Source organism: Oncorhynchus gorbuscha, unplaced genomic scaffold (assembly GCF_021184085.1).
Source record: "Oncorhynchus gorbuscha isolate QuinsamMale2020 ecotype Even-year unplaced genomic scaffold, OgorEven_v1.0 Un_scaffold_134:::fragment_1, whole genome shotgun sequence".
Taxonomy (NCBI): Eukaryota; Metazoa; Chordata; class Actinopteri; order Salmoniformes; family Salmonidae; genus Oncorhynchus; species Oncorhynchus gorbuscha.
The window spans coordinates 605,999-623,597 of record NW_025744632.1 but is presented as its reverse complement, the minus strand read 5'-3'; the positions used below and the strand labels follow the sequence as shown (position 1 = coordinate 623,597).

General features: G+C 47.4%; 1 protein-coding gene across 1 annotated transcript in view; it reads left to right on the top strand.

Annotated features, from left to right (window-relative positions):
• The first annotated feature begins 6,544 nt into the window (after positions 1 to 6,544).
• LOC124016973 (staphylococcal nuclease domain-containing protein 1-like) overlaps positions 6,545 to 17,599 on the top strand; it is a 137,800-nt gene continuing 126,745 nt past the window's right edge. Inside the window, exons 1-2 of the mRNA XM_046332304.1 lie at positions 6,545 to 6,590; positions 6,691 to 7,010. Coding sequence (XP_046188260.1) covers positions 6,545 to 6,590; positions 6,691 to 7,010 — 366 coding nt within the window. The remainder of the gene's footprint in view (positions 6,591 to 6,690; positions 7,011 to 17,599) is intronic.

Sequence of the window (17,599 nt, the reverse complement as noted above, 5' to 3'; positions counted from 1 at the left end):
GAAAGCCATGCTTACGTTTGCAAATTAGAGGCTATGGCTGAACCACACACAGACACAGACAGACACAGACAGACACAGACAGACACAGACAGACACAGACAGACACAGACAGACAGACAGACAGACAGACAGACAGACAGACAGACAGACAGACAGACAGACAGACAGACAGACAGACAGACAGACAGACAGACAGACAGACAGACAGACAGACAGACAGACAGACAGACAGACAGACAGACAGACAGACAGACAGAGACCCACCCAGATAGGGATGGACGGACGGACACACACACAGAGATATACACACACAGACAGACAGAGATATACACACACAGACAGACAGAGATATACACACACAGACAGACAGAGATATACACACACAGACAGACAGAGATATACACACACAGACAGACAGAGATATACACACACAGACAGACAGAGATATACACACACAGACAGACAGAGATATACACACACAGACAGACAGAGATATACACACACAGACAGACAGAGATATACACACACAGACAGACAGATATATATACACACACACACACACACACAGACAGATATATATACACACACACACACACAGAAAGAGACTCATACAGACAGGCAGACATACAAACACATGCACACAGACAGACACACGCGCACACAGCCAGAAGCGCGAGCGAGCCGACATACAGATAGCCGCGCACACAGACAGACGCAGGCGCACAGACACGCACACACACACACAGACACGCACACAGAGAGACAGAGCAGTGACAATCAGAATCTAACCTGAGAAGCACCAGATCTCCTCTCTCCTGTGTTTTACGACCACCGGCAGCTCTTTGACTTCTGCAGCGCTGCTTTTATACACAGCAGAACGAGGCCTGGTAATTGGACAGTGCCGTAAAAAAGCAGATTTAAAGTGTGTGAGAGCTAGTCACTGGTGATTGAAGACACCAGGAAGTGAGAGTATCTCTCTGTCTCCTGATTCCCAGGTGGGGACGACGTTAAATCGAGATCCCGGCACATTCGACTTCTCAAACGATCGTGAGAGCTTATCAAAAGGCTTTAGGGTTTAATTTCAAACCCCGGGGGACTTTTTTGTATGAGAAGTGTGGCCCTTTGGTGACATCTTAACCATCTAATCCCACCCTTTGAAACAGCCAAGTGAATTAGCGACTAGTGAGCTAAGTCTGTAGTAGTTGATCAGCGAAAAGTCCTTCTAAGCCCTCCTCTTCAATGGACTCCAAAAAAGGATTGGTCTTTGTAGTCTTAAACAATGAGTTCCACTGTCTTGTTTTGTGTTTTTTTTTTTTTTGAACACCGTTTTACAATCCCAGCGTTTAGGAGATTGCGGAGCTACATTTGTGTTCCGACGGGAGCCATTTTGGCTCCTTCAAGCCCTCCACTGGGAGCCATCTGGGCTCTGCTCTAAAGCAGTCGCCCCTCCCCACCCCGAGCCCTCCATTGTGAGCGTATTTACTTTGGACGGGAAATTCAAGTGGTTTGCGTGGGCTGCCAATCAGCCACCAGAGCTCAGATCAGCTCCAGAGCTCAGGGGGTGTGAATGCAGTCTGTTACCTCAGAGAGAGAGAACAAGCCCAGGCAGGTGCATGCTTATTTGGGCCGTGTCTGTTTTGCAGGGGTAGTCCCCGCGCGGTGAAAGGCCCACGGTAATCAATGGGCCACATTATCACCTCTGCTGGGGGCCCCCTGAGTGGCCCTAGAAACACTGTGCCAGGCATGATGCTTTCGTCAGCCCACAGCCACTCAGTACACAGCCAGCCCGTTCCATGGTGTTGGTATGCAGGCGATCGGTACGACATGGTCTTTGCCAGCGAGAAGGTGACAAAACAACCAGATATTGAGCTGTAGCATGAGATAATGAGGTGTGTGTACATGCGTTTACACAGGTGTGTTGCAGCCCACCAGCTTGTCCATTAGTGTGTAATGTGATTCCGTAGCCCAGTATTATTGTTGCTCAGTAGGATCATTTCTGACCATTAGGCTTCACAAAGCTCTGCTGCCATTATTTTAGAATTTGTGCTGTTGTCAAGTGGCGAGCAAATGTCCCTTCCATTATGCCTCCTGTAGTTATATATGTGGTCCAGCAGATAGACACACTAATCAGTCCTGCAGTGAAGGAAACGTGTGTGTGTGTGTGTACTTGTCCATTCAGTCCCCCCTACAAAGCTTTCTTACTACGCCCCATTTTCCCTTTGTCCTTCATCTCTTTCCCTTTCTCTCACACCTTCTCTCTTCTATACCTCTCTCCCTCTTTACTATCTCTCCCTCTTTACTATCTCTCCCTCTTTACTATCTCTCCCTCTACTATCTCTCCCTCTACCATCTCTCCCTCTACCATCTCTCCCTCTACCATCTCTCCCTCTACCATCTCTCCCTCTACCATCTCTCCCTCTACCATCTCTCCCTCTTTACTATCTCTCACACCTTCTCTCTTCTATATCTCTCTCCCCCACTGTCTCTCTCTCTCTCTCTCTCCCCCACTGTCTCTCTCTCTCTCTCTCTCTCCCCCACTGTCTCTCTCTCTCTCTCTCCCCCACTGTCTCTCTCTCTCTCCCCCACTGTCTCTCTCTCTCTCTCTCCCCCACTGTCTCTCTCTCTCTCTCCCCCACTGTCTCTCTCTCTCTCTCTCTCCCCCACTGTCTCTCTCTCTCTCTCTCTCTCCCCCACTGTCTCTCTCTCTCTCTCTCTCCCCCACTGTCTCTCTCTCTCTCCCCCACTGTCTCTCTCTCTCTCCCCCACTGTCTCTCTCTCTCTCCCCCCACTCTCTCTCTCTCTCTCCCCCACTGTCTCTCTCTCTCTCCCCCACTGTCTCTCTCTCTCTCCCCCACTGTCTCTCTCTCTCTCCCCCACTGTCTCTCTCTCTCTCCCCTCTTTCTCTCCCCCACTCTCTCTCTCTCCCCCCACTGTCTCTCTCTCTCCCCCACTGTCTCTCTCTCTCCCCCACTGTCTCTCTCTCTCCCCCCACTGTCTCTCTCTCTCCCCCACTGTCTCTCTCTCTCCCCCATGTCTCTCTCTCTCCCCCACTGTCTCTCTCTCTCTCCCCCACTGTCTCTCTCTCTCTCCCCCACTGTCTCTTTCTCTCTCTCCCCCACTGTCTCTCTCTCTCCCCCACTGTCTCTCTCTCTCCCCCACTGTCTCTCTCTCTCTCCCCACTGTCTCTCTCTCTCTCCCACTGTCTCTCTCTCTCTCCCCCACTCTCTCTCTCTCTCCCACTGTCTCTCTCTCTCTCTGTCTCTCTCTCTCTCTCTCTCTCTCTCTCTCTCTCTCTCTCTCTCTCTCCCCCTCTCTCTCTCTCTCTCTCTCCCCCACTGTCTCTTTCTCCCAACTGTCCCTCTCTCTCTTTCTCCCCACTGTCTCTCTCTCAATTTCTCCCCACTGTCTCTCTCTCCGAGTCCCGCGTCTGTCTCTCTCTGAGTCCCGCGTCTGTCTGTTCCTCTGTCCGAGTCCCGCGTCTGTCTCTCTCTCTCTCTCCGCGTCTGTCCCTCTGTCCGAGTCCCGCGTCTGTCTCTCTCTCTCTCTCCGCGTCTGTCCCTCTGTCCGAGTCCCGCGTCTGTCTGTCCCTCTGTCCGAGTCCCGCGTCTGTCTGTCCCTCTGTCTGAGTCCCGCGTCTGTCTGTCCCTCTGTCCGAGTCCCGCGTCTGTCTGTCCGAGTCCCGCGTCTGTCTGTCCCTCTGTCCGAGTCCCGCGTCTGTCTGTCCCTCTGTCCGAGTCCCGCGTCTGTCTGTCCCTCTGTCAGAGTCCCGCGTCTGTCTGTCCCTCTGTCAGAGTCCCGCGTCTGTCTGTCCCTCTGTCCGAGTCCCGTGTCTGTCTGTCCCTCTGTCCGAGTCCCGCGTCTGTCTGTCCCTCTGTCCGAGTCCCGCGTCTGTCTGTCCCTCTGTCCGAGTCCCGCGTCTGTCTGTCCCTCTGTCCGAGTCCCGCGTCTGTCCCTCTGTCCGAGTCCCGCGTCTGTCTGTCCCTCTGTCCGAGTCCCGCATCTGTCTGTCCCTCTGTCCGAGTCCCGCGTCTGTCTGTCCCTCTGTCCGAGTCCCGCGTCTGTCTGTCCCTCTGCCCGAGTCCCGCGTCTGTCTGTCCCTCTGTCCGAGTCCCGCGTCTGTCTGTCCCTCTGCCCGAGTCCCGCGTCTGTCTGTCCCTCTGCCCGAGTCCCGCGTCTGTCTGTCCCTCTGCCCGAGTCCCGCGTCTGTCTGTCCCTCTGCCCGAGTCGCGCGTCTGCCCGAGTCGCGCGTCTGCCCGAGTCGCGCGTCTGCCCGAGTCGCGCGTCTGCCCGAGTCGCGCGTCTGCCCGAGTCGCGCGTCTGCCTCGCTGTCCGAGTCGTCTGCCTCTGATGTATGTTCTCAAATTAAGCAAGTGATTTTCTTTGGCAGCCCATAGTGAATAGGATGCTCCTGATGGATAACAAACACACTCCTATTTACTCTGATTAGTACCAAACATCCCACTGCTCTACTTCTTTTCCCCACATTGTTCAATTTCTCCTCCTCTCCTCTCCATTTCTCCTTCTCCCTCTATCCATTTCTCCTTCTCCCTCTCTCCATTTCTCCTTCTCCCTCTCTCCATTTCTCCTTCTCCATTTCTCCTTCTCCCTCTCTCCATTTCTCCTTCTCCCTCTCTCCATTTCTCCTTCTCCATTTCTCCTTCTCGCTCTCTCCATTTCTCCTTCTCCATTTCTCCTTCTCCCTCTCTCCATTTCTCCTTCTCCATTTCTCCTTCTCCCTCTCTCCATTTCTCCTTCTCCATTTCTCCTTCTCCCTCTCTCCATTTCTCCTTCTCCCTCTCTCCATTTCTCCTTCTCCCTCTCTCCATTTCTCCTTCTCCCTCTCTCCATTTCTCCTTCTCCCTCTCTCCATTTCTCCCCTCCATCCAATCATTTCCACTCTCAATTTTGTCTGACATCGAGCATTGGGTTGCTAACATTTTTTGGGCCTGTGGTTTGTGAAGACCCAGTGAGGGGTGGAGAGGATAATGAGCATCAGCCTGTCTGAAGAGAGAGCGCTACCTGCTCCCTGCTAGCTCCAGCTCACTACAGACCTTTCCCTCCACTCACCCCCCTCACCTCCCTGCTTGACATTTAAGTTGTAGGAGGTGCAGTGTGTCTATAATAGCCTGGTTGTATAACTGGCAGGCCAGTTAGAGAGAGGTGGGAATGGGGAGGAAGGGAGAGAAGGGGAGGGAAGAGAGAGGGAAATTGGGGAGGGGGGGAGAGAAAGGGAGGAGGGGGGAAGAGATGAGGAACTTGTCATCCGTTGTCAATCCTTGTCTATCTGTCCTCTTAACACCATGTTGAGGACGTAACATTGGCACATAAACACACCTTGAGTCAGTGTGTGTATACTGAACCAGACAGACACATGGTAGTGTACTGTAGCAGTAGTGTGGGGAGGGATCCTGCAGTCACACTTCAACTTATCCATTTAAACATAACATCCAACCCCATTTAACCAAGCATGCCTAGACAGGTCAGAAAGCCTCAACCCCCCCCCCTCACGAGGCAGCATTACTTAACATGACCCCCTCGCCTTCTCTCAAACCCCCCCAAGACCCAGCTAGGAGCTGGGGGAGAAAGCAGGAAGCACGGCCTATGTTTGTCCCTGTTTCCACCGCAGCGTGTTGTCATTATTGTGTTTAATCAAAGCAGATTATGCTCTCATTAAAAAGCGTTTTACTTTGACTGTGGATTCAAGGCACAGAGGAGCAAGGCAAAGTGATTTGTGTCAGATTTCCCACGGGGTCCACAGAGGCTAAGCAGCCAGTGTCTTCATCGTTTGACTTTCTCCAGTATGTCTTCTCCACACCTGGCCTCTCTCTTCTCTCTCTCTCTCCCACTCTGCCGTCGGAGGGGAAAAACAACGCCATATTGATTTGTCTTTCTCTCCTCCCACGCTTTATGAAACAAAACGTAATGAATAGGTCATTCTCCTGAATAGGCAGATTTAGGTTATTGTCTCCAAAGGGCTAATGTTGTTAAATACCCAGCACTTTGTCAGCAGCAGGGTTAGCACCACAGGGAATGCAATTTGGCTCGCACTAATTGCAAAAGATTTTGAAAATGTGTGGGAACTTCACTCTATAACGGTATTGAAGTCTTAACCAAAGACTGGTAGATGAAGTTTGGACTCGATACTGAATTAGAAAATCATTTATTTTAAGGTTGTTGTTGGCATCAGCTGAAGTCAAGAGGGAAAACAAGTTTACTATTATACTATTCAATTATGGATCTGCTCCAGCTAATCATGGATGTGTTTTGTTATAGAACTATGAGATGTTCCTCAGCTGTCCCCTAAAAACATTCATGGCCTATTAGTTTTCCAGCTCAGTCACTTTCCCATTTTTCTTTTCCTAACTTTTTGAAACGCAAATTTTCATGACCTTTATATTCCAGAACTTTTCCAGTCCTTTCATATGGTGTCCCTGTAAACAGGCCTCCACGGCTCAGAGACCAATGGGATTAATCTGGGGGTCCTGAGTCGTCTTGGAGGTCTAACCCACTGAGTGTCTCCGCTGGGGGGAATTGTGCATGAAAGATGAGCGCGGCGGCGGTGACCAAAACAGAGCGAAGGCCAACTGACAGTGAGAGAGCTGCCACATCAGCTGTGTTCGTGCGAGCTCAAGGCTCTCAGATCGATAGCGAGCTCAGGGGCCTCCAATGATCTGTCTATTTAAAGAACAGGAGAGTGTCTCCTGCTTCAGAGCACCCTCCTCGCTTTCTCTAATAGAATCCCTAACCTAATCCCGATACAGTACATTAACCCAGTCTCATTTCTCCCTCCTCTTCTGTCTCCTCCCTCTTCTCTCTGGCAGGTGGAGGTGGAAGTAGAGAGTATGGACAAGGCTGGTAACTTCATCGGCTGGCTTCACATCGAGGGGGTCAACCTATCGGTGGCGCTGGTAGAGAACGCCCTATCGAAGGTCCACTTCACGGCCGAGCGTAGCTCCTACTACAAGACCCTGGTATCCGGAGAGGAGGCCTCTCGTCTCAGGAAAGACAAGGTAAGTCCTCAGTTTTCCCCGTGTTTTTCTTTGTTAGCTTTTGGGGTTATATATGGAGTGTGTGATTTTCTGTATTATAGTTTATAGTTTATTCTTCGTTAGTCAGCACTTTCACACAAAATAATTTTTCTGGGTGTGCTCCAGCTCATGTTTTTCTAGCGTTTTGGGGTTAGCAATCTTTGTAGGCCCTGAGGGGGCTTTTGTTTGTTAGTGTTTTAGGGTTAACAATCTTTGTAGGCCCTGAGGGGGCTTTTGTTTGTTAGTGTTTTGGGGTTAACAATCTTTGTAGGCCCTGAGGGGGCTTTTGTTTGTTAGTGTTTTGGGGTTAACAATCTTTGTAGGCCCTGAGGGGGCTTTTGTTTGTTAGTGTTTTGGGGTTAACAATCTTTGTAGGCCCTGAGGGGGCTTTTGTTTGTTAGTGTTTTGGGGTTAACAATCTTTGTAGGCCCTGAGGGGGCTTTTGTTTGTTAGTGTTTTGGGGTTAACAATCTTTGTTAGCCCTGAGGGTGCTTTTGTTTGTTAGTGTTTTGGGGTTAGCAATCTTTGTAAGCCCTGAGGGTACTTTTGTTTGTTAGGGTTTTGGGGTTAACAATCTTTGTTAGCCCTGAGGGTGCTTTTGTTTGTTAGCACTTAACCATTAGCATCAGCCTTAGTTTGCATGGGCTTTAGGGCCCATCCTAACTATAGGTCTTCACGGATCCACCTGTACCCAAATACTGGAGACCCGATCCCGGGTCCAGATCCAGAATTCCTAATGAATTCCCATGTCTGGGTATGATCTAATATGATTGTCACGGGTCTGGATATAATCTAATATGATTGTCACGGGTCTGGGTATGATCTGACTTGATTGTCATGGGTCTGGATATGATCTGACTTGATTGTCATGGGTCTGGATATGATCTAATATGATTGTCACGGGTCTGGGTATGATCTGACTTGATTGTCACGGGTCTGGGTATGATCTGACTTGATTGTCATGGGTCTGGATATGATCTTGATATGATTGTCACGGGTCTGGGTATGATCTGATTATCACTGGTCTGGGTATGATCTGATATGATTGTCACTAGTCTGGGTATGATCTGATATGATTGTCACTAGTCTGGGTATGATCTGATATGATTATCACTGGTCTGGGTATGATCTGATATGATTGTGACGGGTCTGGGTATGATCTGATATGATTGTCACTGGTCTGGGTATGATCTGATTATCACTGGTCTGGGTATGATCTGATTATCACTGGTCTGGGTATGATCTGATATGATTGTCACTAGTCTGGGTATGATCTGATATGATTGTCACTAGTCTGGGTATGATCTGATATGATTGTCACTAGTCTGGGTATGATCTGATTATCACTGGTCTGGGTATGATCTGATATGATTGTCACTGGTCTGGGTATGATCTGATATGATTATCACTGGTCTGGGTATGATCTGATATGATTGTCACTGGTCTGGGTATGATCTGATATGATTATCACTGGTCTGGGTATGATCTGATATGATTATCACGGGTCTGGGTATGATCTGATATGATTATCACAGGTCTGGATCTGATATGATTGTCACTGGTCTGGGTATGATCTGACTTGATTGTCATGGGTCTGGATATGATCTTGATATGATTGTCACAGGTCTGGGTATGATCTGATTATCACTGGTCTGGGTATGATCTGATATGATTGTCACTAGTCTGGGTATGATCTGATATGATTGTGACGGGTCTGGGTATGATCTGATATGATTGTCACTGGTCTGGGTATGATCTGATATGATTGTCACTAGTCTGGGTATGATCTGATATGATTGTCACTAGTCTGGGTATGATCTGATATGATTGTCACTAGTCTGGGTATGATCTGATTATCACTGGTCTGGGTATGATCTGATATGATTGTCACTGGTCTGGGTATGATCTGATATGATTGTCACTGGTCTGGGTATGATCTGATATGATTATCACTGGTCTGGGTATGATCTGATATGATTATCACTGGTCTGGGTATGATCTGATATGATTATCACTGGTCTGGGTATGATCTGATATGATTATCACGGGTCTGGATCTGATATGATTGTCACGGGTCTGGATCTGATATGATTGTCACTGGTCTGGGTATGATCTGATATGATTGTCACGCGTCTGGGTATGATCTGATATGATTGTCACGGGTCTGGGTATGACATGATACGATTGTCACGGGTCTGGGTATGAGCTGATATGATTCTCATGGGTCAGGGTATGATCTGATATGATTGTCACAGGTCTGGGTATGATCAGATATGGTTGTCACGGGTCTGGGTATGAGCTGATATGTTTCTCACGCGTCTGGGTATGATCTGATATAATTGTCACTGGTCTGGGTATGATCTGATATGATTGTCACGGGTCTGGGTATGATCTGATATGATTGTCACGGGTCTAGGGTATGTGTAGTAGTGAGATAATGTTTTTATTTATGCTGATGCTCTTGCTTTTCACGAGAGTGGAGCGTGTAGCTTGTTGCTGCTGTTAAGCCAATCATAAATCATCAAATCGGCAATAGGCTACAGTCATAGAGCCTCCTTGTGTGGCAAAAGATAGACGTCTAATCAATGGAAGAGTTAGCATGAATGCTATGGTTAGCAACACAGTTAAAAAGGCTTTTCATAATATCTGCTTAGAGACCGTGTCCTTGTGTTAGACATCTGTCACCCCTTCATCATACTATATCAAGTATCCTCCAAATACATCAATCTCATCTGTTGCATGGAGAAAGCCAGCCAATGATGAGAGTGGTGAGACTGATGCTACGTCGTTGGGGAGGAGAATTGCCACATATTCCCCAGTTATCATTGACGCCTCCTTTCCCTTCCTATTGCAGGCCTTTGATGGATGGAGGCCCTCTCTCTTAGTGATCCCAATCTCTCCCTCCATTTTCATTATGCCAGATGAATTCAGTCCTGGGCCAGCCCGTCCTCTATCCCCGCTACCACTCTCTCTACCTCTCCCTGCTATGCCCAACGCTTTGGGAAGCTGCCGCATCTGCTTTTCTCCTATCATTGGAATGATCTACTGCTGGAGCCAAGCAGGGACTGTGTTCCCTGTCCTTCCTCTGAATCCATCACGGCTCTAGCAGCACTATATGAGAAACATCCATCTGAGTGGTGGGGATAGGGAGTGAACCTGGGGCCGGAGTACAAAGTAAATCTAATCTCCCACGATGTGCCATGGATGCACGTCGTCTGCTGAGGCGACGGTGAGGAGAGAGCTCTTTTTGGCCTCCCTACCAGTCTGTCCCTTTCCATCGTCTGTCCAGGAGTACAGGCCAGATTGGCTTCGTGTTTCAGACCTGACCTGATTGAGAGCAGAGCTTAAGAGGGCAACAGTGAGATTCTCTCTTTCTCTACTTGGCCTAACCGTCAGTTGTGGCCCTCAAGGGCTGTTGAGGGCTGTGATTGTGTTTGAAGTGGGTTTCCCTGAGTGGCATTGAGCCGAAAGACAATAGCCCCCCACCCCTCTTGTGTGTATGTGTATATATGTGTGTGGGGCAGAGGTTTGTGTGCAGTGTACATCCTGGGGGTCAGACGAGAGGCGGATGGGTTGTGGATATAATTAACCCTTCGGGACCTGGCGAAGAAAAAGCTGAGCGCGCTGCTTTTTCCTTTCTTCTGAAGTGCAGCCGGGCCGCCCTTCGCTAGGTGTACCATCCTCCTCTCTCGTCTTCATCTTCTTCCCCCTCTCTCTGTTTTTATTGCCCCCCCTGGCTGTGGATATGGGAGAAATTGTTGTTGCTGTGTCAGGCGTATCCCCCGACAAGAAAGGGGGCTTGGCGAAATGAAGTGGACTCTGAGGGGTCCAGAGAAACCCTCATTAACGTTTCCACTGCTGGGGGAGCAGGGACCGGGGCATGGAGGGGTTGCTGCTTTTGCAATTGTTCCTAAAACTAAACTGCTTAGCTCGAGTGACTCCCGTCGATATGAGGTTTTCTTTGCGCGACGACGCCAATGGGAGCAGGTCGTTACGGTTGAAATGAAAGCTCTCTCAAAGTTGTCTGCTTCTGTTTTTATCTTTATGGCCATCAGCATATTTGGGCTCGGAGATCAGCATCTCTTAAATTGATGTCTGCCTCCGTTATGCAAGACTCAGCTCAACCGTGTCCCATTTAGATAGGAAGGTCAAGGCCTGGTCACACCACATGCCTAATTCTGTTCTGCCACATCTATCTGGATGAGCGGTTGCATCATTTTGAGACGTAATGCACTACAGATAGACTTGGCGGGTGCAGTGGTGGTCAGAGCTGTCTCTCTAGCTTCTTGCCTTGACAAATTAACTGCTAATCTTAACCCCAAACCCCTAACATTACTTGACCACGTTTTTACTTAAGCAATAAGGCACAAGGGGGTTTGTGGTATAGGGCCAATAAACCAGGGCTAAAGGCTGTTCTGAAGCACGACACAACGAGGAGTGCCTGCATACAGCCCTTAGCCGTGGTATATTGGCCATATACCACAAACCCCCGAGGTGCCTTATTGCTATTATAAACTGTTTACTCATGAATTATAGCAGTAAAAATAAGTGTTTATACGTGGTATACGGTCTGATATATCACGACTGTCAGCCAATCAGCATTCAGGGCTCAAACCACCCAGCTTATAATTAGTGTTACGTTGTTTTAACAAAGCACTACTCATTTTATTCCTATGCCCCGGCCCATTTTAATGCCTTCTCTTGTTTGTTTTGTGAAAGCATTCTTGTGTACCTGGACTTCTCTCTGGATGGTGGAAGAATCTCATTCCTGCTTACGAAGCATCACTGTAAACAAGGTCTGCTGAAACACTGCCTGTATCCTGCTGCCGAACAAGTGCCATTGCATTTGTTTGTGTTACACTCTCACTATTCACATGCTGGGAGAGCGAGAGGGGACGGTGGGTTTTGTACAGTAACAATTGCGCTCAAAGTGGAACGGAGCATCATTTTTTTCTATTCAGGCCTAGTTTTACGAGTTCCCAAAGAATGAAGTCGTTAAGGGCACCGGTGCACCTCTAGGAAAAATCACAAGAACACGCACACACAAAAATGAAAGTGTTCTGAAATGAAGAGAGACTGGGAGAAAAGAACAATCAGTTCAAAATACCAAAGCTCTCTTTTTGTTGTTGTTGCTATGCAACCCAGTGGGTTTTATTGTCCTCCTTAGTTGTTGTTGACTTGCAATTCTGGCTCTTGTCAATGTTTGGCTCCTCCATGGGAGCCCCGCCCCCTGCCTCAGCACACCCAGCCAGTAGGCTGTGATAGAGGGAAAAACGAACACACTGATAATTGGTGCGGCCTAATTATGAAGAAGTAAATCAAGAATGGGTCCTTGATAAAACCAGAGCCCCTGTTTCTGTTGAGCAAGAGGTTTTCTGCTGTAATTACCGGTAGTGAAAGAGATTAGCTTCCTCTGATAGGCCTTCAGAGAGCGAGAGAGAGGAGGAGGGACGAGCAAGATTATATGACCTTCCTGGTGATCCCCATATCTTAGTCCCTTTTTTCTGCCTTCTACAGAGACCACTTCCCATCCATCTTTCCCCAGTCTTCCTTCTTTCTCTCCCTAATCATCATTGTAATACCTGTAATTAACTGGAATCATGCTTCTTCACAAATGCCCTTATTCCCCTGAACTTCCTTCCTTCATCTGACAGTGGGAGGGGAGGGTGAGATGGGCTGCGTTGTGGGCTGTACGGTTTGTACTGTTTCGTGTGAATACCATTTTGAGAGTCTCTGGCACCTGCATTGCCCGTGACCTTTTAAGAACAGCAGAATCCCTGGGGAGGTAAAGCTTGGCCTCTGTACTGTCTCGTTTCACATCAGTCTGTCAACGTGCATCCGTCTGACTGAGAATTTAAAAGTTCCCCTGGTTTGACGTTGGAACTCCTCCCAAACCGCGTCCTTGAGGAAGACTGATTGAAGTTCATAATCCTGTTTCAGCTGGGTTTTTGGGAGGAATCCAAGCATTAGGAAAGACTAATGTTCCACCGCCTCAGGGGCTGTTTGAATACCCAGAGCTACTAGCCAGAGCGTCTCTGGTAATGTAAGGGAAATCAACGTTAACATGTCCCATGTTTGGCCGACAAGCACTGTAAGCATGTCCTGATTTTTGTTGGTACGCAGCAATCTTAACTCTTGCTCACCATTCACACAAAGGGTAAAGTGGCCTGCTTCATAAGCCAAAACGTTTCCACGTAATCAAAAATCATCTCATTTCTCCCTCTCTAAGTGTTGTCAGAAATAGCCTCAAAGCTTTGGAGATCTCCCCATGGCCCTATCTGCACAGGCTGATCCACAGTCAGCACATTACACACCTGGCTAAACAAGAACAAGCAGAGAATGAATCAAGATAATTGGGGTTTTAGTGAACCTAATATGCCTGTGTCTTCTTCCTGAGCACATTCTGGGGGAAGTATACCTTGGTTTACTATATTCAATACTCTGGATTAGCCTAGTGATAGCATTTAATCTCTTCCCCTAGCGTTATTACCATTTATTGGTGTTACTATGGTAGCCTAGTGATAGCATTTAATCTCTTTCCCTAGCGTTATTACCATTTATTGGTGTTACTATGGTAGCCTAGTGATAGCATTTCATCTCTTTCCCTAGCGTTATTACCATTTATTGGTGTTACTATGGTAGCCTAGTGATAGCATTTCATCTCTTTCCCTAGCGATATTACCATTTATTGGTGTTACTATGGTAGCCTAGTGATAGCATTTCATCTCTTTCCCTAGCGATATTACCATTTATTGGTGTTACTATGGTAGCCTAGTGATAGCATTTCATCTCTTTCCCTAGCGATATTACCATTTATTGGTGTTACTAGCCTAGTGATAGCCTAGTTATTACCATAGCATTTCATCTCTTTCCCTAGCGTTATTACCATTTATTGGTGTTACTATGGTAGCCTAGTGATAGCATTTCATCTCTTTCCCTAGCTTTATTACCATTTATTGGTGTTACTATGGTAGCCTAGTGATAGCATTTCATCTCTTTCCCTAGCGATATTACCATTTATTGGTGTTACTATGGTAGCCTAGTGATAGCATTTAATCTCTTTCCCTAGTGATATTACCATTTATTGGTGTTACTATGGTAGCCTAGTGATAGCATTTAATCTCTTTCCCGAGCGATATTACCATTTATTGGTGTTACTATGGTAGCCTAGTGATAGCATTTCATCTCTTTCCCTAGCGATATTACCATTTATTGGTGTTACTATGGTAGCCTAGTGATAGCATTTCATCTCTTTCCCTAGCGATATTACCATTTATCATCTACAGCTCGACATTCAACACCATAGTACCCTCCAAGCTCGTCATCAAGCTCGAGACCCTGGGTCTCGACCCCGCCCTGTGCAACTGGGTACTGGACTTCCTGACGGGCCGCCCCCAGGTGGTGAGGGTAGGCAACAACATCTCCTCCCCGCTGATCCTCAACACGGGGGCCCCACAAGGGTGCGTTCTGAGCCCTCTCCTGTACTCCCTGTTCACCCACGACTGCATGGCCACGCACACCTCCAACTCAATCATCAAGTTTGCGGACGACACAACAGTGGTAGGCTTGATTACCAACAACGACGAGACGGCCTACAGGGAGGATGTGAGGGCCCTCGGAGTGTGGTGTCAGGAAAATAACCTCACACTCAACGTCAACAAAACTAAGGAGATGATTGTGGACTTCAGGAAACAGCAGAGGGAACACCCCCCTATCCACATCGATGGAACAGTAGTGGAGAGGGTAGCAAGTTTTAAGTTCCTCGGCATACACATCACAGACAAACTGAATTGGTCCACTCACACTGACAGCGTCGTGAAGAAGGCGCAGCAGCGCCTCTTCAACCTCAGGAGGCTGAAGAAATTCGGCTTGTCACCAAAAGCACTCACAAACTTCTACAGATGCACAATCGAGAGCATCCTGGCGGGCTGTATCACCGCCTGGTACGGCAACTGCTCCGCCCTCAACCGTAAGGCTCTCCAGAGGGTAGTGAGGACTGCACAACGCATCACCGGGGGCAAACTACCTGCCCTCCAGGACACCTACACCACCCGATGTTACAGGAAGGCCATAAAGATCATCAAGGACATGAACCACCCGAACCACTGCCTGTTCACCCCGCTATCATCCAGAAGGCGAGGTCAGTACAGGTGCATCAAAGCTGGGACCGAGAGACTGAAAAACAGCTTCTATCTCAAGGCCATCAGACTGTTAAACAGCCACCACTAACATTGAGTGGCTGCTGCCAACACACTGTCATTGACACTGACCCAACTCCAGCCACTTTAATAATGGGAATTGATGGGAAATGATGTAAATATATCACTAGCCACTTTAAACAATGCTACCTTATATAATGTTACTTACCCTACATTATTAATCTCATATGCATACGTATATACTGTACTCTACATCATCGACTGCATCCTTATGTAATACATGTATCACTAGCCACTTTAACTATGCCACTTTGTTTACTTTGTCTATACACTCATCTCATATGTATATACTGTATTCGATACCATCTACTCTATGCTGCTCTGTACCATCTCTCATTCATATATCCTTATGTACATATTCCTTATCCCCTTACACTGTGTATAAGACAGTAGTTTTGGAATTGTTAGTTAGATTACTTGTTGGTTATCACTGCATTGTCGGAACTAGAAGCACAAGCATTTCGCTACACTCGCATTAACATCTGCTAACCATGTGTATGTGACAAATAAAATTTGATTTGATTTGGTGTTACTATGATAGCCTAGTGACAGCATTTAATCTCTTTCCCTAGCGATATTACCATTTACTGGTGTTACTATGGTAGCCTAGTGATAGCATTTAATCTCTTTCCCTAGCGATATTACCATTTACTGGTGTTACTATGGTAGCCTAGTGAAAGCATTTAATCTCTTTCCCTAGCGATATTACCATTTATTGGTGTTACTATGGTAGCCTAGTGAAAGCATTTAATCTCTTTCCCTAGCGATATTACCATTTATTGGTGTTACTATGGAAAACGTACTTGTCTGGCCGTTTTGTCAGTCAAGGGGATTTAAATGGAATCAACATAACTAGGCTGTATCATGTGGTAATTAAAGATGACCTGTATAGAGGGCATACCGTTACATACAAGGACTCCTGTTGTTGCTCTTCCAAGGAACAGGCCGTCTCTATCCATCTATTAGTACCTTCCTCAAAGCAGGGTTCATGCTTTCTGCTTTCTTTTTCTCCCTCTTTCTCCCTCGTAGGGAGTTCCTATTGCAATCACCATGGCGATACCTCAAAAACGCACTGGGGATTATTATTAAACAGCTCATTTGGAGTCGTTTGTGAACTAATGAGCGAATTCGAGAGCCAATCTGCTGGAAATTTCAGGTGCTCCTTCTTCAATTTAGCTCCCCTTTTAACGGAAATCTCTCTCTCTCTCTCGCTCAGCCTGCAAGTTATTACTTTTTACTTCAGCCATTTTATTCAGGCCCGGGTCTCTTTCCGTTAGCGTTGTGAAGACGCTCAGCACGGATGTGAAATCATTATCATTTTTTTCTACCAAATGTCATTAGGCAGTGTGAAGAATTGAGACTAATTGCGTCTCAGGGTAGACAAGTGATTATATATATATATGACCATTGCACTTCTCATTGTTACCTGCTTATTTAACAAATGGAGGGCAGTCTGTGTCAGACAGGAGCCACGGCAGCGACACAGAGAATGAAAGAAAGAGTTATCCAATTAGACACCCCCCTTCACACCAAATACCTGGAAAGCACATTGAGAGCCACTGGAAGCAGCCACAGAGGCTGTTGGGCTATTCACACAGCGCCTCACCAAACCTCTGGTTTTCATTTCCAAAGCAACCTATAACCTTTCACATAAACCCTGTTGGTTGAATCAAGTGGGTGAGCTGATGTTGGAGTCTGAGCATGAGTGGAAGTTGACCGGCTCATCCTCTCTCCTGTCAGTCTGATGACTAGGCAGGAGCACCTGTGTTATTGACCCAAAATGGCCGTCCCAACTCTACCCAGCAACAACAGGAAGATCATTGATTGGGTCCAAATGGACAGCCTCTACAAGGACACTGCTGACATGGCACTGTTGAAGTGGGAGATGTGTGGAATACAACAACAACAACAACAAAGTGGTGGGACATTGTTTTTGCGTCACCGGACTCCACATTTGGCTAATTCTTTCAGTTAGCGTCCGTCTGCAGTGGATTAGAGCGAGGGGTAATATGATGATAGAAAGTAGAACTGTACATTGTGTAATACATTCCCCCTCTCATCCTTTCTCAAGCGCTGGGCTCTGGCAGCTTGTTTACATTGCGATGCCGAGTGATTCTTGGAGCGGTATCAAAACAATCTGTCATAACCAGTGAACTTTGAATAGACACAAGAAAGCTCTTTACCTTTCGCTATAGCGCGAACTCTGCCTCAACTGCTAAGCCCCTCATCTTAAATGAATGAGTGTGGGCCACTGCCATCGTTGTACTCTTGTCTTTCTCTCTGTGTAAACATACACTGAAGTATGAGGGGGATATGAAGGGAGACATCCTCTTTAACATCCTGTGTGTGCTT